Source organism: Peromyscus californicus, unplaced genomic scaffold (assembly GCF_007827085.1).
Source record: "Peromyscus californicus insignis strain IS unplaced genomic scaffold, ASM782708v3 Scaffold_6__1_contigs__length_162567912, whole genome shotgun sequence".
NCBI lineage: Eukaryota > Metazoa > Chordata > Mammalia > Rodentia > Cricetidae > Peromyscus > Peromyscus californicus.
The window spans coordinates 141,662,610-141,685,161 of NW_026294584.1; the positions used below are offsets into that span (position 1 = coordinate 141,662,610).

At 49.0% G+C, this 22,552-nt stretch overlaps 1 protein-coding gene and 1 long non-coding RNA gene across 4 annotated transcripts in view; one reads left to right on the plus strand and one right to left on the minus strand.

The window, feature by feature from the left end:
* The window catches only part of LOC128098901 (uncharacterized), a 31,191-nt gene extending 19,283 nt beyond the window's left edge, over positions 1–11,908 (minus strand). Inside the window, exons 1-2 of one of the 3 annotated variants that reach the window (XR_008214377.1) lie at positions 10,575–11,908; positions 1,897–5,379 (exon numbers count right to left, since the gene is read on the minus strand). This is a non-coding gene — a long non-coding RNA (uncharacterized LOC128098901). The remainder of the gene's footprint in view (positions 1–1,896; positions 5,380–10,574) is intronic. The other 2 variants (XR_008214378.1, XR_008214376.1) reach the window with 2 other exon arrangements.
* Cracr2a (calcium release activated channel regulator 2A) overlaps positions 1–21,433 on the plus strand; it is a 73,356-nt gene extending 51,923 nt beyond the window's left edge. The window contains exons 13-18 of the mRNA XM_052720421.1: positions 2,657–2,789; positions 8,410–8,491; positions 8,570–8,684; positions 16,341–16,442; positions 18,731–18,807; positions 20,106–21,433. Of these exons, the coding sequence (XP_052576381.1) occupies positions 2,657–2,789; positions 8,410–8,491; positions 8,570–8,684; positions 16,341–16,442; positions 18,731–18,807; positions 20,106–20,190 (594 nt within the window). The 3' untranslated portion in view covers positions 20,191–21,433. The remainder of the gene's footprint in view (positions 1–2,656; positions 2,790–8,409; positions 8,492–8,569; positions 8,685–16,340; positions 16,443–18,730; positions 18,808–20,105) is intronic.
* The last annotated feature ends 1,119 nt before the right edge of the window (positions 21,434–22,552 follow it).

The following is a 22,552-nucleotide window of genomic DNA, read 5'->3' on the forward strand; positions in this document are numbered from 1 at the left end:
TCAACCAGATAAGCTAATTCCCTCAAATCCACTTTTAAATCCACCCAAAGAGCCCCCTTCCCCCTGCTCGGCAGTGCTGAGCCGAGCTTGAAGGTGAGGCATGTGATCAGCTAGTGCTCTGGAAGGAATGGCTACTCACACCCTCACACCACCTCCTGCTCAATTTCTGTCCCAGAGAAAGTTCAGCCATCCTGGGCTCACAGTCCCGGGCCGATGGCAGTCCAGTCCTTCTTTGTTCTCTGGAGCTCAATGAACAGAGCAGTGTGTGGTTGCCTGTGAAGACTTCCCTCCCACCTTCCTGAGTGGAAGGGTGTCCTAGTTTGGACACCTGTTGCCATGAGAAAACAAACAAAAACACTGACCAAAACCAACTGAAAGAGATAAAAGAGTTTATTTTATCTTACAACTTCCAAGTCACAGTCCATCACTGAATCACTGAAGGAAGTCAGGACAGGAACTCAAGCAAATACCTCGAAGGAATGCTGCTTGCTGGCTTTCTCTCCATGGCTTGCTCCGTTTACTCTTTTATACAACCTAGGACCACCTGTCCAGGGTGGTACTATCCACAGTGGACTGGGCCCTCTCATATCAATCACCAATCAAGAACATGCCTCTCAGCCTTGCCTACAGGCCAGTCTGATGGAGGCAATTCCTCAGTGGCTCCTTTTTCCAGATGATTCTAGCTTGTGTCAAGTTGACAAAAACTAACCACACAAGAGCTATCCATGGCAGATAACTATGTCACAACTGAAGTTGAAAAGAGGAGGCAAAGGCCATGTGCAGAGACTCAAGAGAGTCTCCATTCCACCAGAGACTATATCCTGTTGGTGACTTCTGGGGACACATGAACATTAATATCTATTTATTATAGACAGAGCACCTGTGGCAGAGTAAAGAAATGATTCCATCCAGTGAGAGAGCTAGTGGACTAATTGGGGTTCCTTACCAGAGCGTGGGTGAATGTGACACAAATCTTAAAAGGTCTTATTGGTTAAAACAAAACAAAACCCCAGAGTCAGATATTGGGGTGAAAACTGAAAGATCAGAGAGAAAGAACAAGCCAGCCACACTCTTACCTCTACAAAATCCTCAGCCGAGAGAGAGAGAGAGAGAGAGAGAGAGAGAGAGAGAGAGAGAGAGAGAGAGAGAGGAGAGAGAGAGAGAGAGAGAGAGAGAGAGAGAGAGAGAGAGAGAGAGAGAGAGAGAGATCCTGTTTCCTCACGCCTTATATACCTTTCTGTCCCCTGCCATCTTACTTCCTGGGATTAAAGGCGTGTGTGCTTCCCAAGCAAAGACATGAGATCTCAAGTGCTGGGATTAAAGGTGTGTGCCACCACACCTGGCTCTGTTCCCAGTGTGGCCTTGAACTCAGAGAGATCCAGATGGGATTAAGGGTATGTGCCACCATTGTCTGGCCTCTATGTCTAATCTAGTGGTTGGCTCTATCCTCTGATCCCCAGATAAGTTTTATTGGGGTACACAATATGTCACCACAGATGAATAACTCACAGCAGCTGTATCACCAACTTGCCCACCCCAGCAAGGGTGATGACTCCAGAAAGCTGTATCACTGGCACCCCCTGCACAACTTGCAAGCACCTCCTCCAGAGGATCTCGTCCCCCAGACCCGTCATCTCTGTTTATGTAACCTTAAGGAGTCTTGTGAATCTTGGAGTGTTCAGGGCTTCTGAAACCTCCTAAGTTTCTTGAGTCTTAGGAAACATCTCTTGGAGAGATGCTTTAAGTTAAAGGAGTGGTACCCAGTCCTGTGGAGGTCTTCTATCTCTCTCCTCTCCCTTCCAAAGACTACCTTATGGTCCTAGTTTGCTTTCTATCACTGTGATAAACACCATGACCAAAAGCAACTTGGGGAGGGATGGGTTTATTTCAACTTACAGCTCATAGTCATGAAGGGAAGCCAGGGAAGGAACACAAGGCAGGAACCTGAAGGCAGGAACTGAAGCAGAGGCCGTTGAAGAATGCTGCTTACTGGCTTGCTTCCCATGGCTTGCTCAGCCTGCTTTCTTGTAGCTCCCAAGACCACCTGTGCAAGGGGGCACCATTCACAGTGAATTGAGCCCTTCCACACAATCATTAATCAAGAAAATGCCCTACAGACTTCCCCACAGGCCAATCCGATGGAGGCATTTTCTCAATTGAAGTTCCTTCTTCCCAGATGACCCTATCTTATGTTAAGTTGACAAAAACAAAACAAAACAAAACAAACAAAAAACCCAGCACACTTGTCTTCCCCTGCCCCTATAGAGAATTCTGCCTTCTCCCTAAGGCTCTGCTTTCTGGACCTTTGGCCCCTTCTCATGCTCATCCCCAGTGCTCTGGGAACCCACACTCTCAGTAACTGTTTACATTCCTGGCTTATCCACTCCATCAGCCAGGACCTACCTGCTTGTCCCAAAGTCCTATCAGGCATGAACATATGTGAAAGGCTGTTATTTCTCCTAACGATCTCTTGTTCATGCTAGAAGGAGCCCCATGCTCCAAGACCAGTGCTAGCTGCGTTCTGGGGCAGAAGTGGCCTCCCTGGTTCTGGGGTCTCAGTGGAGACCCCCACTGCAGTGATGATAAAAGGCAGCCTGGCAGCAGCAGGGGCTAGTGGCCACGCCCACCAGGTGGTCGGACTGTCTTTCATCCACAGGAGGAACGCATTCCCTCTACCCCCGACCGGCTCTTCAAGATCGTGTTTGTGGGTGATTCTGCTGTGGGGAAGACATCCTTCCTGAGGCGGCTCTGTGAGGCCCGCTTCTCCCCGGGCATGGCGGCTACTGTGGGTGAGTTCTCTGCTCAAGGAGGGAATGAAGGGCTAGTGGGAGGAATGTAGGCACTGGCTGTTGAGTGGTGGGCTAGCAGGAACATGGAGAAGCCCATCTCCCCTGGCACTGCTAGGCTGCTAAGCTCACGGTGTGTGGGTGGGGTTGAGAGGGGTGGGGTGAGGTGGGGTGAGTGCTTCATAGTTCCAGTTTTGTATTTAGGGAGTTGAGGTTGACAAAAGGTGGGGTTGAGGCAGACAGGCTGGCTTTCCTGGAGGGTGCTCCAGTGTGGGCTCTGCAAGTCAGGGTTCTGTCATGGTGTCATGGTCCCCTCTGTGAGCCCCCACTTAGCTTGTGCTACTTCTGCCCCACTTTAAGGAAATAAATAAATAATACATCGTGTATGTATGTATGTATGTATGTATGTATGTATGCAGGTAATGCATTACTCTCTGTGTGTGTGTGTGTGTGTGTGTGTGTGTGTGTGTGTGCATACACACATGCATATGACAATACAAGGATGTAAGTCAGAAGACAATCTGTGGGAGCTGGTTCTCTCCTTTCACCACGTGGGTCCTGGGGATCGAACTCAGGTCATCAGGACTGACAACAAGTGTCTTTATCCACTGAGCCATCTCACCAGCCCTCTCCTCTCCCCGCCCTGTTTCAATCAGTGGGGCCCTGAACCTTCATGCTTCCCCAGATCTGATAAGAACTCCCTCAGAGCCAAGCCCTGCTACCCCCAACCTTTCCTATGGGCCTACTCCTACAGCCAGCACCCTGCAAGGCTTCTTTTATACATTGACTTGACTTGTCCTGTATCCTGGATCTGCTGGAAGTCATCAGGAATTAACTGTAGGAGTGTATTAGGCTCAGCTGCCATTAGATAATCATGGCTGAATGTGTTCCCACTTATGGATAATACTTTATTCAAAGAGAAGCTTTGGATTGTTTCACCCAAAGCTGCACATGGCGTTGGAGTGCGTGGCGGGATCAAGGGCATGTTAACCTTTCAGCTTCTACCGAGTTGAGTCACTCAACAAAAGATGACAGAGTGAATGCTTGCTGAGCCTCTTTAGCTGAACTGAAGAGCCAGCTGAACTTGACAATGTTGTCTTACGATCTGAGCATTGGCTGTGACCGTATATCCACCATTTCAACCTGTCTTCAGATTGTGACCAGCCTGATAGATTGAGAAACTGAGGTCCAGAGAGATTAGGCACCCTATCCACATTCCCATGATTAGTGCTGACACCCCCCACAGGACATCGTCTACCCCTCTCCACAGTACCCCAACAATGTTGTATTGTATGGACATAGCACCTGGTGAGTGGTAGGGTCCCTTTTCTGCCTTTAGGGGTGGGCACAAATTGGGAGCAGGAAAGGGTGGGGAGGTTCAGTGGGACACTGGAAATCCTAGGTCCTCATCCTGACTCTGCTACTGACTGGCTCTGTGACCTCACGAGGACACAGTTCCCCCTTTGGGCTTTGATTTTTCTTATGTGACAAAGAAAGGATTTGATATGGGTTCCCCACCTGCTTCCAAGGCAAGGTCTCTGGCCAGACTACCTTTGACCATTAGCTTCTGACAAACTGGTTCTCTAGGCGAGCTTCCCAAGCCCCAGGGCCTTTCCTGGGGAAGATTCAGCCTTTTCCTCTCATCCTGAACTGGCTCCTCCATCACCTTTCCTACCCTCGGTGTCTTCCACATGCTTCAGTGCCCTGTACTTCCTGGCAGGTCTTTTCTTGGGCTGTGGCATCTCATCCTTGCCTCCTATGTTACTCTACACAGAGACTGAGTCCATCCCAATACAAAGCATCAGACGTGAAAGGAAGCCGGGTAGGCACTGGATGCAAACCCAGGACAGTGTGACCTAGCTATCCTTCTAGGGGAAACCAGTGCGCTAACTGTGGTACTGTAATGGCTGTAGGCAGACAGGCTGGCTTTCCTGGAGGGTGCTCCAGTGTGGGGTCCGCAAGTCAGGGTTCTGTCATGGGCTCATGGTGACAGGGAAGATGCCGCTTGAGTCCCCAGGCTCATCTCTAAGCCACATGCCTCCTGACAGTGGAGTCAAATACACTTCCACTTCCAACCTCAGGCCTGAGATAGAAGGCTCTGGTGAAGAAGAAAACTCACCCATTTGTACTTCCCAGGAGGCCACCACACATTTCAGGAAACTTCCACAATTTAGGAAGAGGGAAAACTAAAGGTCCTTTATTGTGGGGCACAAACCCACCAGAGCAGCAGCGGGTTCTCTAGGGCAAGTTCTCTAGCCCAGGGTGCCTTGCCTTGTCCTGTGTGGGAGTTGATGAGCAACCGTTACACCAGCCACCAAAGTAAGTTCCTTTTTTAGGAAGAGTCAGTTTCCCAAGGTCACGGCACCCACCCAGAGTTCTGGCCAACCCCTTGTCCAGAGCAGCAGATATGGCTCCACTCAGCAACATACACTGGGCTTTTCTTCAGGCTCGCCTCTGTCACTTGGAGTGACTTCCTGGTCTCCCACACTCCATGAGAACGCGGGGTATAGAACCCTTGCTTCTGTGTACCTTGTGGGGTCCTGCTGACTCCACTCAGGACCTTGCCTGTTCCTTCATGAGAAGCTGTTTGGACCTGTGGGGATGATAGACACCAACTATTGAGTTTTGTGGAGCCCTGGAGCTGGAAAGACCCTTGGAAATGGTCTATTCACAACCAGCCAGATTGTGAGGGGACAGAGGCCCACAGTCAGAGTGAGCATCAGAGACCAAATCTCCCCAGCAGCCAGGACTTCAGTGTTCAGCCCACTACTCCACATGGCTTCATACCTTCCTGTTTCAATCACAGGCCAGAACCCAAAAGCATGCCCTGATAGAATGCTCTCTGTTCTCTCTTGACCACCAGTGAGGTCCCCACCCCATGTCCTGCAGAGAATTCCTGAAGTACCCTAGGGTCCTCCTGCAAGGCAACTTGTGGACATTATCTCCTCTTCCCCGCCTCCCTGCATGGTAATGGCCTGGCCTGTCTTCACCAGAAAGGCTGATGTCACCTTCTGTGGACCCTTCAGCTCAGCTCTAACCCACACCACCTCTGCAGAACATTCTAGTGACCTGCGGTTTCTTTACTTCAGCTATCACACCCAATCAGGTTGCAAGCTGAAGGATATCTCAATGCCATCATGGAATGTTCCAGCAGAACTTAGAGATTATGAAACCCCAATTTAGTTCCTTCAAACCTCTATCCCCTCAGCACACAAAGAGCTGAATCTCTAAAACTGAGTTGAAATGACATCATCAAGGTCATACCGCTGGGCATTGGCAGGGCCCAGGTCTCCTGGTGCTTGGACCTTTAGACCGCTGGATGGTCCTAAACTCATTTATTCCAGGCCCTTTGGCCCCACATTATTCCACTGCCCCTTGAGCTCTTGTTCTGCTGCCGTGGTGTCTGGGTGCCACCACTATCACTCCGTCCTCACCTTGTGTTGTCCTTGTGTTCTCTAGCTGCACACCCAGCCTCTGTGGACTTGCTTCTATGCGTCTCTAGCTGCCTATCTGATGCTGGACAAAGAAATGCTCTTTGAATCCAGTGGGGCCTCACACCAAGCTCACCACCACACAGAACACATTTGTCCAGCCCTCTGTCTACCTCACTCCCTGCAAAATAAAAATCCTGTCCATCCTCTAGCAACCAACCACAAAGGCAGAGGTGGCCTGCTGGAGGCAGCCAAGGCAGCTGCCCCAGCACCACCCACTTGCCCTTTCTCAGTTTTCTGTTCCAGCAACAGAAAGCTCTGTTCATGGGGCTTCAGGCCCTGTGGGTGGTTTCAGATCTGGCCCTGCTGGTGCAGTATCCATGGTTCATTGCTCAAAAGTAGTGAGAAGGCAGGAAAGAGGGCATCTCCAAAGCATAGAGTTGGGGTACCCCTAGCTCTCATGCTTTTAACCAAGTAGACAACTCACCCCCAGTTCAGCAGCTAGCAGGTGTCCTCTGCTTTGATGGGTACCCACGGCTATGGGCTGCCTGGGGAAAGGAGGTTCCAGGCAGCCTGTGCTCCAGGTACGGATGCTGGAATGGAGTGGGGAGCCTCATCCTAGCTGCCAGCCAGGGGAGGGAGGAGCCTTGATTGGAGTTTCTCATCTTTCTATGGTGTTTGTGTGTGTGTGTGTGTGTGTGTGTGTGTGTGTGTGTGTGTGTGTGTGTGTCTGTCTGTCTGTCTGTCTGCACAGGTGTGCAAATTATAACCCTCATGGGTGTCTTGAGGATACTGAAGGATGGAGGCCTACGTGAAAACAGTGGAAATATAGTAAAAAACATTCTGCTCTTCTCCCCCAGATGAATCCATTCCTGCCTCTGGCCCTGTCTGTGAAGCAAAGTGCCTGGGGTGACCTTTACCACTTCCTGCTTCTTCCATAACTGCCCAGTATCTCCTGCTAGTCTCTGGCAATTCTTCTGTTTCTTGTTCTGCTCCTGTTCCCTGCAGGGCAAGGACTCTTGGGTCTGTGAAAGTGGAAAGGGATGCCTTTGAGTTCTATAACCAGGAGCCATATATAATAAGGCTTAAAAACATCTTTAAGCATTTTGAACATTCTTACAATCACAGGAGAGAGAAAAGCCTATGAAAGGGGTGTTCACCCCATGACCAGAGGCCGTGTGTACCCTATGAATCATAGCTGTGAATGTGACCCAACACAAAACTAACCTGATGTGTGTGTGTGTGTATAAAATTCAATTGTGTGGTTCTCAAACATGACCATTGTGTAGAATAAGTTATGTCACACAAAATAAAACATAGGTATGTTTGCAAACCACAGTACATACTCCATTGTATTTAATGTGCGACCCAAGACAATTATTCATCTTTTAATGTGGCTCAGAGAAGCCAAAGGTGGGCGAACCCTAAAAGACCCTGCATTGAGATTTTTGCCTCAGAGCTGCACATGTCACTGACTTGCCCCTGCCCCTCTGGGTAGTCCAGCCCAGGGAGGGTCACATAACTAAAGAGATGATTATGGACAGCCTCTTGATGGTTGAGAGTCCTCGACCCTTCTCAAGGGTGATCACTGCCTTTGTCCCATTCTCCTACCCCTTCTTTATTCCTTCTGCTACCTGCCAACCCCTCCCCTCCTCCCTCTGCTCCTCCTCCATTCCTCTTCCTCCTCTTCAAACTCCTCCTCTACACACCTTTGGGTTGTCTGATAGGAATATTAAAGCATGCTTCATCCCCTCAGGATGTTTGAATTTACTAGGGACATTTTGAAAGTAGTTTCACCGAAAGAAGAGAAAGAGAGGAGTAAGCTACAGAGGAAGGAAGGCATGGAATACGTGTGCTGACAGTCAGGAAGTCATCTGCTCACTGCATGTTGCTTTTGTGCATAGACCCTGACATGACCCCATCCAGTGTCCTAGAGCAGGTGCATGATGGTACAGCAAGGAGCCCGCAGCTAAAATGGGTCAGTGATGTTGTCAAGCCCCAGGGTCTGAAACAGGACCAGAACTCAAGGCTCACGCCTCCCTGTGTGTGCTCAGTCCATTTTCCCACACTGTCCCACAAGCCCAACTCAGGGAAGGTTGCCATGGTTCCAGACAGGGAGGCATCATCTCCTAACTTGGAACTGAGGGCGCTCATGACCAAGACGACTCTCACAGGCCTGTTTCATCTTCCAGGCATCGACTACCGCGTGAAGACGCTCACCGTGGACAATGCGCAGGTGGCTCTGCAGCTGTGGGACACTGCTGGGCAGGAGAGGTGAGGTGCTGCATACCCAGGGCCCAGGCCAGGGCTCCCAAGGAAGGTATGCACCTGACGCTGGCTCTCCCATGGCAGATATCGCTGTGTCACTCAACAGTTCTTCAGAAAGGCTGACGGCGTGGTTGTTATGTATGACCTCACAGCCAAGCAATCCTTCCTGTCCATCCGGCAGTGGCTGAGCAGTGTGGAGGTGAGCAGCCACTTCCTGGAAGCTCTTGGGCTTGCCAGACTTCCCTCTGTTCCCCGGCTCTCCTTTGTGGCCCTCTGTACATTCACAACTTCCTCCCATTGGCTCTGATGTCTGACTTCTCCTACCCAAATCTGCCCGTCCTTCAGCATCACTCACCTGGACCATGCCCTTTGTCAGCTGCCAATCTGCCTGTGTCCCATCACCAAGAACATGAAAGGACAGAATGTAAGCAGATTTAAAGGTTTCTAAGAGAGTAGCTTAATACAAATCATTTCTCAAAATTCCTGTCCCTGAAACACTTACGAATGATGTGAAGAGCTAAAATTTGAAATGCCATGAGTTGTATTTTCACTGCACTAATGAAAGCGGCAAATGGCATGGGTAGATCCTATCTGAACTTTGAAATTCGTGACATAATTCTTGTCCTTATCCTGTCATTATCATCATTGCCACCATCGCCGTCGTCGTCGTCATCATCCTTCTCTCCTCCTCTCCCTCTCCCTCCCTCCTCCCATCAACATCATCACCATCATCTTTCTTTTCCCCTTCTCCTGTCCTTCCCACCTCCTGCCCTTCCCCCCGATCTACTTTCTTTGTTGTTGGCAGCACCAGGAGAAATACTACTGATGATCTAATCCAGTCGTTTCTTTTAGACTTTCTGTTCTTGGAACCCTAGGCATTTCCAAGGGCTGACATTTCCTAGGACGTGGGGCAGGGCAGGGAAAGGTTTAGTGGCCACAGTTCAGGGCCCCACACTGTCGTTTCTCCAGTGGTCACAATTCAGGGCCCTACATTCTCCTTTCTCCGTACTATCTGCTCAACTTTTTTCCAGCTTTGCACTTTGGAGGTCTACATACAATGCTGTTAGACAGCAGGACCTCCTTTTGAAAATAGTCAGTCTAGTACAATCCAGTATAACCCATCACATCTCAAAGTGAAGAAGCTGAGCCTCTAACTTCTCCAAATCCATTCATTCTTTCCCCAGCCTCGGACATCCACGCACACATCCACGTTGGGATCTGAGCTGGGAAGTCCTGATGTCTGGTATTGATGGCAGTGATGGAGCAAGCACGGGACTGTGTTCCCTGCTCTCCCGGGGGTGTCACTAGTCTCTAGGGCTCCCAGAGAATTTGGGATCTCACTAGAGAGGCAGAGATCGGGCTGAATCTGGTGAGCAGGAAGAGAGCTCAGAAGATACCATTGCAGACGAGTGTGAGCTTGTCCTCCACACAGCCGTGTGCTGAGCACTGTGTGCCTCTCGCTGGGGAATGGGGTCATCAGCACTGTGAGCAGGCGCTTAGGCAGGCACCTCACCTCACAGGAGCCTTGACACCATGGGCTTAGACACCAGGCTGAGCTGGTAAATTGTACATTGCTAACTTGGGATCTTCTAAGTGTGGGTAATTTGTAGTTTGAATCTTGTCTTTTAAAACAAGTTTGACAGAAGGCGCTGATGAACTCGAAAGGAACTCTAATGTGACACACAAGCCTGAGCATCGGGCTCACCTGAACGACACTGAAGGCAAGGCCTTCCTATGGACAGACCAGCCCAGGGCATGGAAATTACAAAACAAAAATAAACAAAAAAACAAAACAATCAATGAAACAAAACCCAGCTGTCCAGATAGTTTGGGTTTTCAGTCTCCATAGTTCCTACCATGAATAAGTACTTCTCAAACTCCTCCATACCTGGGAGCCTCCTGGGGGTCTTGTTAAAAGGCAGACCCAGTCACAGGTACAAGCATATGAGATTTCAAATTTCTAACAGCTTTACAGGGAGGCCAGTGCTCTATCCCAGTCTCAGAACAGCAAGGCTCTGAGCCATTTTCAAAGCAACTCTGGCCCCCGACCAAGACTTTTCTAAACATGGATCATATGACCAGCACTCACCGGACCTGAGAGGCTAGACCAGGAAAGGCATCCAGTTCCATGGCTCAGGGTTCAGGAGCAAGTGTAGGAGGCTGTGCCAAATGCTTGACTGTGTGTTGAAGGTGTGGCAAAGGAGCATCATAGACGCAATTATTCCCCCCATTCTTGAAAAGCTAAGTCATTCTGCCTTGGCAACCAGCAATCAGAGGTGTCAGGTGATAGATTAAAACTTGACACCTAATTTGATCTGAGGGGAACTGAAAATAATAAGTACTTTATATTTGTGGAGAACCTTATTTTTTCAAAGAGCTCAGAGCACTTTGCCAACTCCCTCGCCTGGAGAAGGAGAGGGGGGAGCTTTAATAACAGTCTTCAGGGCTTGGAGCCTTGTTATTAACTGAATGGTGGCCAGCTGTTCCCAGTGCCCCCACCCCCACCTGAAGTCCAGGAAATAAGGCCTTAAACTGCTGTGTTTGCCATGAATGGGAAAGATGTGGTCTTGGAAGAGGTGTGGGGAGCAGACAGGTGCTCAGGGCAGGAAGTGCAGCTCCTTGGAAAGGCACTTCTCACCCTCTCAGCTCAGCCACTTTCTGGCCCCGACTCTTGGGCCAACCATTCATTGAGGGTCAGGACCCTGTACTCCTGTCCCCACCCAAGTTCTACAGTGCGTAGCATTGAACTCCTGGGGGTAGGGGTGGGGGATGACAGAGCAAGAGTGTTAATGAGGGGACTTGACGGTCCTGCTTGAAGGATATTCGAGACCTGTCATCTGAGAGAACATCTGGAGAGTTACTCTGGCTCTTACATTACAGGAAAAATATCTAGAGGAATTGTATGTGAAGAGAAGCTCACTCGGCCACAGTTTGGCTGTACCAAGGGCATGGTGCCTGCACTGCCTTAGCTCTGGCAGGATCCTCTTCCTTATATTGCATCATGGTGGATCTCACCATAGTGAAAGGCAGTGGGGAGACAAAGAGAAGTGGAGGGGCCAGACTTGCTCTCTTTATGACAACTCCCTTATAAGAACTAACCAGGGTCGGGCGATGGTGGTGCACGCCTTTAATCCCAGCACTCAGAAGGCAGAGGTAGACGGATCTTTATGAGTTTGAGGCCATCCTGGTCTACAGAGAGAATCCCAGGACAGTCAAGGCTATACAGAGAAACCCTGTCTTGGAAAACAAAACAAAAGAACTAACCAGAGATTCCCGAGAATTACCTCACTGTCTTCCAAGGGTGCGTGCCTCATGACCTAATCCGATCTGCTAGGATCCATTTCCCCTTCATCACACTGAGAGCAGAGACAGTCCTTGGGGATCAGTCTCACTGAACAGAAATGTCCTGTGTGAGGAGGCAGGTCTGCCTTCACAGTGCCTCTCCTGCACCCCCCCACCCCCAGCTCTCCCCCTTCCAGGCAGCTCCACATTGCCTGCAAGCCATGTTCAGAAGAGGCTTGGGCTTGGCCCAGTCATAGTCTGTGATGACTCAACTGTGAGCCATAAGTCCTTCCTGCCAGCTCTGCATCCCCAGCCCACTCACCTTCTCATCGCCACTAGGAGAATGGAGCTGACCATTCCAGGTTGGAGAAGAAAGCAGCTAGGCCTGAGCACACCCTATTAAGACCATGCACAGACTAGACAGCTGAAGATCCCTGGGACCTGTGTCGGGCAGGCAGAGATCACAGCCCTGGGTCCAGCAGTGCAGGCTGGCATGTTCCCCAAGCCCAGGCTGTACAATCTCCAATGTCTGTTCTGCTTACTGAACTTCATGTTCGTATTTGTTTTCTTAATCATCCAGGTAGCACCATATTGTAAGGCCTGTATATTAAAGAAGCAGAAAATGGATGGAAAAGTGAATCCATGTAGAACAGCATCTCCAAGCTAAGCAAGCAGCAACAACACACACACACACACACACACACACACACACACACACACACACACACATATGCACGTGTTTGTGCACACATATACACCTCACTTTGGCGAACAAAGAGAGGAAGCAGCTTGTCCAAAGGCCCCCATGGCTTGTGAGGTGCAGCTAGGACCGGGGCCACGGCTCTGCCACCGTATTGTGCTCCCTTCTTCATGTGGCCCGTCCTAAAATCTGCTGAAACATAGGTGCATTTGTCTCTTTTCCAGGCTTCTTGTTCCAGTCTCAAAGCCAAACGATCCTTCATCTTCAGAGGTTCTGGCCCACTTCCCTCTCCCTTCCTGGCTGCAAGTGAAATCTCAGCCTGTGATCTTTGTCCTTGGTGACAATGTACAGCAAGGAGCAAAAACGGCAGTTTGATTTTCCCCCCACATTCCAAGTTGAACTTGAAGTGCTGGCAGCTTAAAACGAACTATACAAATAAATCTTGTTTTGACTCATAGTCCAGAGGGTGGATAAATATGGAAACCCTCAAGATATAATTTTGCAGTCATTTTTTTCTTAGTATAACGGCATGCTTTAATGTGCTGAGAAAAAAAAAATTCTGGCTCTAGAGAAATAGCAACATTCTCCCAGCTAAGTGCTTTTTCATGCCTCCAGCAAACAGATATTCACACATACACGTTCGAGCATGCGCACACATGCACGCATGCGGGTACACACACACACACACACACACACACACACACACACACACACACACACACACACACACTCAACCCAGCAGCTGCACACCCAGGGCTGAGTGACAGTCCTCTGCTCCTAGTTGACAGCTCTTGTTCTGTAAAGTTAGAGATGGATGATCTTAAATTTCAACAGATCTATCTTCCATCACACTCATACAGAGAAAGGCAGCTTTGGCAATCAACGGTATAGAGAGATTTTTCTGTTAGAACATTCTAGAACAGAGACTTTTTCTAGAAGGATCAGAGACTAGTAACTCGGAGAACAGGAACTACTAGAGGACTCATCCAGAGGGATGGTGTCAGCGCTCAATCGCCTAAGGACAGATTGTGTGCCTGGCCAATGGGCTAAGAGCTATGGGACTGGCCTGTGGTGCATGTTCTGGGATTCTAGAGCATTATTAGCAACAGAGGGTAAGGTAGAGATGTTCTCCAAAGTCTCCCAGGCTTAGTAGAAGTGCACTTTTCACTTTCAAAAGGTGATGTCGAACTGGAGGCATAGCTCAGTGGTAGAGTGCCAGCCTTGCATGGGAAAAGCCCTGAATTCAATTTCCAGCACCAAAATAATGATAATGAGAAATGATGATAAATTAAAGTAATGATAAATTTAAAAGGAAAGTGTGGCAACATCTAATAGGTAATTAAGTGTCTCTTTGTACCAAGTACTACCAGATAGGCTGAAAACCTAGTTAGAAATAAGGAAGGCATAAACTTTAGGCAGATGGTTCAGGATTTAGGGAAGACCCCAAGGCAGACAACCAAGCCAAGCCTCCTTGTCACTTTACGGGTGATGGGCTGGGGTCATGAGGACTGCTACTTGTCACAGTTAGCATACCTTCTGGCCTTGTGTGATCTCATTTATTTTGGAGCTGGGCCTTGTTCTCTGTTTTCAAGGAAGCCCACAGGGGGAAGCGAGTTGTCCAGAGTATTTGTAAAATGGACGAGCAAGCAAAAGACTGGAAGTGAATGCAGCTGGGAGCTTGGCTTATTTTTTCTGCTCTTTCAAAACTCTCCCCTTTCTCTGTCTAGGAATAGCTCTCAAAGAAGTTTGTCCTTCTCCCTGAGAGCATGGTGTTGTTTGCTCTGCAGAAGTTACATATCAGGCATGAGACTCAGGGCCCACCCCATCCTAGTCAGACATTCAGTGCCCATCCTTCCCTTTGCAGGAAGTTGCAGCCATGACCCGCTCCACCTACTAATAAAACCTGGGTTGCAGTTCTACGCCAAGATTTTAGGGCTGATGCTCATATTTTCAGAGTTTCCATGTCAAGAAATCCCACAGACCTTAGTCATTCCTCACACATAAGTCTACAAATATATCTTTCTCATGTGCTCTAAACAGCAAGTCTTTTGGCCCAGTTCCCCAAATCCTCCTCTTTCCTTTTCTGTGAAAAAACTCTTTGCATAAGTATTCTGTTGTCTGTGCTGTCACAGGATGGATTGGGACATCCCATTAACTAACACTTGGCTAATAGGGAGCCACAGAAGTCTGTATATGCTATTAGCTGGTTTTTTCACTTTAGAATAATTGAAGGGTGGTACAATTTGCTTTTCAACTACCCATGTGATTTAATTTCCTTTAGTGGGTCAGAAGACAGGAGACATCATTGTGAACATAAATTACTCTCTTCCCAGTGGGTGCCATTTTTAGAGCATTCTATTTAGTAACATACTGAGCCAGCAGCATGTTCCTTCGAAATATGAATCTAGACAAAAAGTCCAGAGAATGATGGACCCATATACTAAGTGGCCTTCATGGCTCTCGTTTTGTGGCTGAAGGTGCCTCTGTGGTCCTCTGAGCCTGATGTTGCTGTTTAGCAAATGAGAATGACTTTCTCCCACTGAACTGCCGTAAGAAATGAATGTGCAGATTAAGGAGACATGGAGGATTTCATTTCCGAGGTAACTGTATTTAAACTCTAGAACAGGCACTCTGGTCAGACACACTTTAGCCATCTGCATGAGATGCCGAGGTAAAGCAGTGAGACTTGGCAAAACCATAACTTAGGCTTATAAGCGTCTGTTATCCCACAGCCCCTCTACTTAGCAAAACATCTGGCTACAGTGAGTAACTATTTGTTACCAAATTATGATTAAAAGCCCCTAATTAAGTATTTCACAAAGTAAAAACAACAACCTTGCCGGGCGGTGGTGGCGCACGCCTTTAATCCCAGCACTCGGGAGGCAGAGCCAGGCGGATCTCTGTGAGTTTGAGGCCAGCCTGGACTACCAAGTGAGTTCCAGGAAAGGCGCAAAGCTACACAGAGAAACCCTGTCTCAAAAACAAATAAACAAACAAACAAACAACAAAAAAAAACCCAACAACCTTCTTAGATGTGAACATTACTCTATTTACTTACTACATGACTGTGTGCCCATTGTTCTGCCTCTGGGGACATACACTGTAGCACTCCTTTTTTCAGATAAGGCAGAGCCCCCAGGATGTGGCTGATCTGCCACAGCCACTACAAGAACAAACACGGTTGTCACCTTACATGAAGTCATCACTTCTGGACAGAGAAGTGCAGCTGCCATGGCACGTGGCTCTTCCTTAAGCCGGGCCTCCTTAGGAATCCAAGCTCCAGTAGTGTGAGTCCTTAGTGTCTTCCCCCAGTGAGGCTGACAGCAGCCACTTATGGAGCTCTTTGGCCCTGACGATGTCTCAGATTTGGATGTCCCCTCAGGAAGTTCATGTGTCACAGAGGCTCAAGATGCCACCTCTCCTCAAAGCAACCACCGACCAGCTTCATGCTACACTGACTAATTCCTAGGTTTGTTCTGCTCTGTTAGACTGAGTCTGGTCACTTAGCAAAGCTCCCAGTGGTACTGAAAGTCATAGAAAGAACGCACCTTCTCTTAGTGTCCATGCCCCAACCCCCATCCTGCTACCTCCTCCACAGCACAAGTGGGAAGTCAATGTGTTTTATACAAGAGCCAAAGAGGGTGGTGAAAAGAGAGAGATCACTGCATGGATGGGGAATGGGGGAGGGGAGAAACAGACAGGTCCCAGCACTGTGCAGAAGCATGGTGAACAGAGACCTTCAGGTGACGTGAGTCTCACTCTCCATTGCTGGGCTCTCACGGGAACCTGGAGCTTTCCAGGCAGCCCTGTGAGCCTGCTCTCTGGCATCATCCAGGGAGACTTCTCTCAGTGGAGGGATGATCTGTTCTGCAGGAAGCTGTGGGAGACCGAATTCCTGTTCTGCTGCTGGGCAATAAACTTGACAATGAGAAGGAGCGGGAAGTCCCCCGAGGCCTGGGAGAGCACCTCGCCAAGGTAAAAAGCCCATATTTTTCTCTTTCTGGACAGACAACCCCCCTCCACACACACACCCAGTATTCAGGAATAAGCTCACGAGCCTTGGTGGGAATTTCTGGAAGCCCCGCTGAAGGGAAGAAGTTGAGCAACTGGGTATCTTTTCATCTTGGGGAATGACTCAAGTCCTAAACATGTACAACTACAAAGAGGTGAGGTCATAAAACAGAGCTGTTTAGGGAACACCAGGTAGAAGAATTGTCCTAAACCCTTTTATGTGGAATATGGAATTACAAGTTCTAAGAAAGTGGGAGACTATTCCTTCTAATCTTGCTCGGATACTGGAATCCCACCATCTGCATTTGCACCTTGAGGATGAAAACCTCACCATCCCCCAGGCAGCAGTGTGGACCACTTTGCTGCAGAATGTTTTGACATAAGAAAAAGCTGAAATCTGAAGAAAAACTCAGGGGAGGTGCTGGAAGTATCTAAATAAGCATCAGCCTCTGGGATCAGTAGGGCAAGTGGAAAGGGGGGGTGCAGAAGGGCTCCCTCAGTGCTCCTTTCTTGCCTCTGGTTTCATGGAACTGTGTACCTGGGAGGAAGGATGCCCAGCGCCCCGTGATTCATGATTCTTGAACTGCTTCCTCAAAACAGGACTTAATCTCAGAGCCTGAGATGAGAACAGATGGTAAGAATCAACGGAGAGGATGAGGCAGGCTCTGACGGTGTCTGAGCAGGGTCACTGAGCAAGTCCACAGTTCTGAAATCCAGATGCTTTGATGATAGGAGAGGTTTTTGTTTGTTTGTTTTGATTTTGTATTCCATCTAGAAGGGATTCTGACTAGAACTGCCATGAGGCTGTTTATGGACTTTATCTCACTTCTAGTGAATATCCAAATGTCTCATTGAGGAAATAGTCATATATTTGATTACAGAGTGCTGTCCTAGACCCACTGAGGGTATTATGCAATATGTGGTATATACTTATTACCTTTCTGAAATTAGAAACTTTGGATTTCCAAATACATCTAGATAAAAATACTTCAGCTGAAGAATACAGACCTGAATTATTATTATGATTATTATCCCATTTTCTTTTATGTTCTCTCTCTTTCATTTTTGAGTCTATTTTTGTATTGAGACAAGGTTTCGTGTATCCCAGGCTGACCTTGAACTCTGATCTTTCTGCTTCTACCTTCAAGTGCTGGGATTACAGATGTGTGCCAGCACGCTCAATTTATGCAGTGCTGGGGCTCACACTCGGGGCTTCATACAGATGAGGCCAGGACTCTACCAAGTGAGCTAGACCCCCTAATCCACATACTTTTTAAAATTTTCAATTAGTAAAAAGTAAATAAACATGGAGATAGGAGCTGAATGATTCATTCCAAGTGTGGCGGTGATAGATAAGGCTAGCATCTGCAGCTGGAAGGTACATCATGTGTTCCAGGTCCAAGTTCTGGGCCTGTTTACACCTTCATCCTTGAAGCGGCTTCTCTTAAAGCCTTCTCCAGAGTCAGTGTTGGACAGAAAGTGGACAGGAAGATATAAAGCATGCGGGGCACAAGGCATAGACTGGAGCTGGGTCTCTGGGTGTGGATGAAGAGAGCTGAATGTCTCAGTCACCTGGCCCCAGTCACCACAGACACCAACCTCCAAAGGCAGAGCATCCAAACCAGAGCTCCGTTCCGTTAGCGCTGTTGTTATGAAGTAAGCAACCTCTTAACGGAAGTGATCAATGGACACAGGGTCCTTGGTCAAGAGCTCCCATGTCCACAGCACCCCCTTTGCCTAATGAATGATGAAGAGTTGCCCCATACACTTAACGTTCACAGCCTGGGCAGCCAGAGTATAATCTTACTGGAGCCCAATGACATCTGTCCAAGGGACACAGAAGAGCAATATCCTGTAACAACAGCTTTAGGGGAGCCCTTCTGTTCATCAGATGCCTGACTTGAACAGACCTGCCACATTGCCTCTCTAGACTCAGTTTCCCTGCCTTGAAAATGGTAACAGCGTTGTCTACCCTGGTCTTTCTACCTGCTTCAAAGACTGATGTGAACCTGAAACAAGCAATCACACCCTTGACCGAGCTCCAAGAAAGTGTAAAGCACAGGCCCACACTAGGTGGTTGTCATAGTGTTGTTATAGTTTGCTGATAGCTCCATATAGAACCAGCATCCATTGAAACCAAGCGGGTCAGGAGAGGAGCTAAGGCTAGGTAGACAGAGGGCTCTCTCCTCGGCTTCCTCTGGTTCCCACAGTTCCAGTTCCATCCACATGCCCTCTCTGCTCTGTGATTTCAGGAGAACAATTTGATCTTCTATGAATGCAGTGCCTATTCGGGTCATAACACCAAAGAGTCCCTGCTCCACCTGGCCAGGTAGGAAAGGCACCCAGAGAGTGAAACATACCGCTAAGCCCAGCTGCAGTCAACCCGGCCGATGCCTGTCTGCCCTCCCCGTTCAGGCCACATCTGAGCCTCTTTTCCTGTCCTCCTGAGCCCCTAAGTGCAGACACAGCTAGTACTCTATGGGGGAACTTTGGGAGTCAAAGCCAGCCTTCTGAAACAGTAGTGAAGGGAAGGATAGCACCCCTGCCTGTCACCTCTATTGCAGTCCCCTTCAGTCTCCGAGGCTGCCATCTGCCCAGAAAATGCACCTGCAAAGTGTCCCATCAGAAGTCCCCCTTAGCACTGGCTGACATTGCAATGGGATTGGGGGGGGGTCAGCTTGGGAACAAGTGGAGCCTACAACATGGGCTCTTGGGTTGGAGAGTGAGGAACCAGAGAGAGCTGGGGCTGTGTAAAAGGGAAGCCAGCAGGGTACCCTCGGAAAGGCAGGAACAATGCTGAAAGGACTGGCCACGTAGAAAGACTCGTTCTCCAAGAGCCTGTCTACATGAAAAATTAGGAAAACCAAACCACACCGGGGACCTTTTCAACACCCGAGCTTCTGTGCATCCCTCCAGCCAACAAGTACTGAACGCCGCCCGAGTTACACTCAGCACTCATACTGGGGCCTCTGAATATCTGACTTTGAGTAATTAAGACTCAGGAACAAGTCTTCTATGTATTAGAGAGGCTATGGGTTAGGGCATATACCAAGGGGGAAAGTTCTAGACCTTTCTCTGCCATTGACTCACTGACTACATTGGGAATATAAGAAAATCAGTCACACCTTCCCTGCCTGCTAACAGGTTGTGAAAATCAAAGGAGACACAGGAGGTGAGAGGGCCTGGAAAGCACAGAGGAAGCTCTTGCCTGTTATTTTCACCCCTCACCTCCTGTGTTTAACCTGGAGTCGTGGCCACAGGCGCCCGCCCCGTCCTGCAGAGCTGACAGCCAGCAATGAACAGATACGTGTTTATTACTGTGGCAGCTGTGGAGTCACCAAGATAAAGACACAGTTTGGTCCTTAAGCCAATGCATGTGACCCTGAGCAATGGAGTCACCTGGAGAGGGATTAGCATGCTGTCAGGGACAGAGGTTCACCAAGATGGTCAAGGGTGGCTTCCTGTGGAGACGTCACCAAGCTCTCTGTCCTCACAACTATAGTTGTACACCTGTGTTGTCAGGGAAGATTTAAACACTGGGGCTCAGGGGAGGGCTGCTGGTCCCCGGGGCCAGCCACCAGCCTGGTGACACCGTCTCTTTTTCTCCTCCGACCCCCCACTGCCCAGGTTACTCAAAGAGCAAGAGGACACAGTGAGGAAGGACGCCATTCAGGTTGCCCCCTCTGTCAAGAAGAAATCCTGCTGTGGCTGACCGTAGGCCCTCCTAACCCAGCCATCCTCGCCATGCCCATGGTCACCCACAGCCAGCAGTCCTCCGAAGGCCAAGGTCACGTGGCTACCTGAACCAGCACTTGGGCTCCTATGTGCAACACCTGGCAAGGCCCACCCTGCCTTGTCCTTGCTGGTGATTGGCCTCCTCTAATGAAGGAAGCACCCGCAGCCAGAAGGCTGCTTTTTCTCTGCTTCAGATCTGCGCCCCCTTCTCTTCTCTGCCCCAATACCTACTCCTTCCCCCTCCAAAGTGTTTTCTGGTAGAAAGGAGCAGATGGGCTTCTCCAGAAAAGTCACCACGTGCCTCTTCTCCACCTCCCTTCTCCTCTCTCCATGCCCTTAGGAGTCTCTGCACTGTGGTTGCCATGGCAACTGTGCAGGGACAACTTGATGCTTCTTGAAGGCCAAAGATGTGCCATTTGGGTGATGCTGGGCTAGCCTGTCTTGCTTTGGGCCCTGTTCTCCAGAAACCAGAGAGCTGCTCTTGGCTCACACGTCATGGACCTTGAGACACTCAAGTGTCTGCTCCAGTTCCCGAGGCTCTCTCTGCTTCTCCCTGAGTTCCTGAACCACAGGCTTCGCCACCTCTCCCAGCAGCCACTGCACCCATTGGACCTGTGCTTGTGGGTCTCTGCAGTGTGCTTCCTGACGAACCTCAACCCTGACTCCAGGGTGAACAGTGGGGGACAGCTCCACGCCTGGAGTCACAAAGCAGGTGTACTCCCTACATAACTTTGACAAAGAAACCAAAAGAAAACCAAAAGAGGAAGCCATCTATGGCTAAAGACGGTGGCCATTCCTGGAGGGTCTAAATGAGATATGTGTCTCTGTATAAAAGGTGTTTTCTGAGGGTTTCTCCAAATACCTCTTTGGAAAATCACATTTGATTATTGACAGGGTAGACTGACAGGCAGCTGTGGTGGTGGGGAGGACCCAACACTAGGTCCATAATTATTGGCTTCATTTTGTTTCATTTTCCTTTATTCCAGGAGATTATACTCTTTTTAAAATGTAGCTGTGATGTTGACATTTTGCTGGTGCTTGAGAAGTGAGCTGCCTGTAGCCGCTAGCTTCAGCAGAGGGCGCTTGGCTTCAGGGAACCACCTGAACCCTGCTTCTGGTCAGCGTTGACTGTCTGGGTGCTAGAAAGTACATCCTTACCCTGGACAGAAGGTAGGATAGAAAGATCGCAAAGGTCCTTTTTCTTTTTCTTTTTTTTTTTTTTTTTTAACCAGTGATTGACATTCCAAGTCTACAGCCGAAGAGCCAGGCACCGGCTCCAGGGAAAATGGGTAATGGGTGGCCCAACAAGTGAGACTCACTAAGAGGACAGAATATTAGGGACAAACCCACACAGCCAAATAAACAGGGAGAAACAGTGAACTAGAGTTCCTAGGCATGTTTTACAACCTCTTCCCCAGACCACCCAAAGAATGAGAGCCCCCATAGTTATCAGGCGTGTACGCACCTGCTTTGGACAAGCTTTCTTTTTCTTTCTTTTCTTTTTTTTTAAGATTTATTTATTATGTACACAGTGCTCTGTCTGCATGTGTCCCTGCAGGCCAGAAGAGGGCACCAGATCTCATTACAGGTGGTTATGAGCCACCATGTGGTTGCTGGGAATTGAACTCAGGACTTCTGGAAGAGCAGTCGGTGCTCTTAACCACTGAGCCATCTCTCCACCCCTGGACAAGCTTTCTTCTTTTGCTGATCTAGCATTTGCAGGAACCAAAAAGCCTGTGAAGGATGCTTAACAGAATCCACCCCCGAGTGCCGTGAGGAGGTCCATGATCTCAGCAGGCCAGCTCCCACTCCAGACCCCTACCCCATCAGTTAAAGATAAGATGGGTTATTCGATACTTGGCAGCTTTCTGCTCGGATACATAGGATGCATTGTGATAACTCTGATGACAGTCATTTTCCTTCATAGGCTGGCCCCAGACCCCAGTCTCAGATTGGAGACAATTCCCAGGAAACTCCTTTCCCTAACAGAAGGGCATTGGTGGTGGTTACATGTGTGGGTTGGAGCATGCAGAAGGGGCCTGGGAGCCAGTCAGAGGCGGTGCTCACTCTGTGTGTGTGGAGGGCAGGTACAAGGTAGGGTTGCCATAGGGAGGGTGGCCAGCTCCTCTCTTTCTTACTAGAGATGGAACTGGAATTCATAGAGCAATTCATGGGCTATACCTGGGATCCTCTGGGTCCCCAGATGACTTAATGCCCAGCACTGTGTTCTACTAGGGCTATCCTGCCCTTTTCATAAACAAAGAGTCTTGAAGGGTTTGGAGGACAGAAGGAGAACACTGGTGCCAAGCCTTTGGACATGTGGCAAGTTCCATCATTCT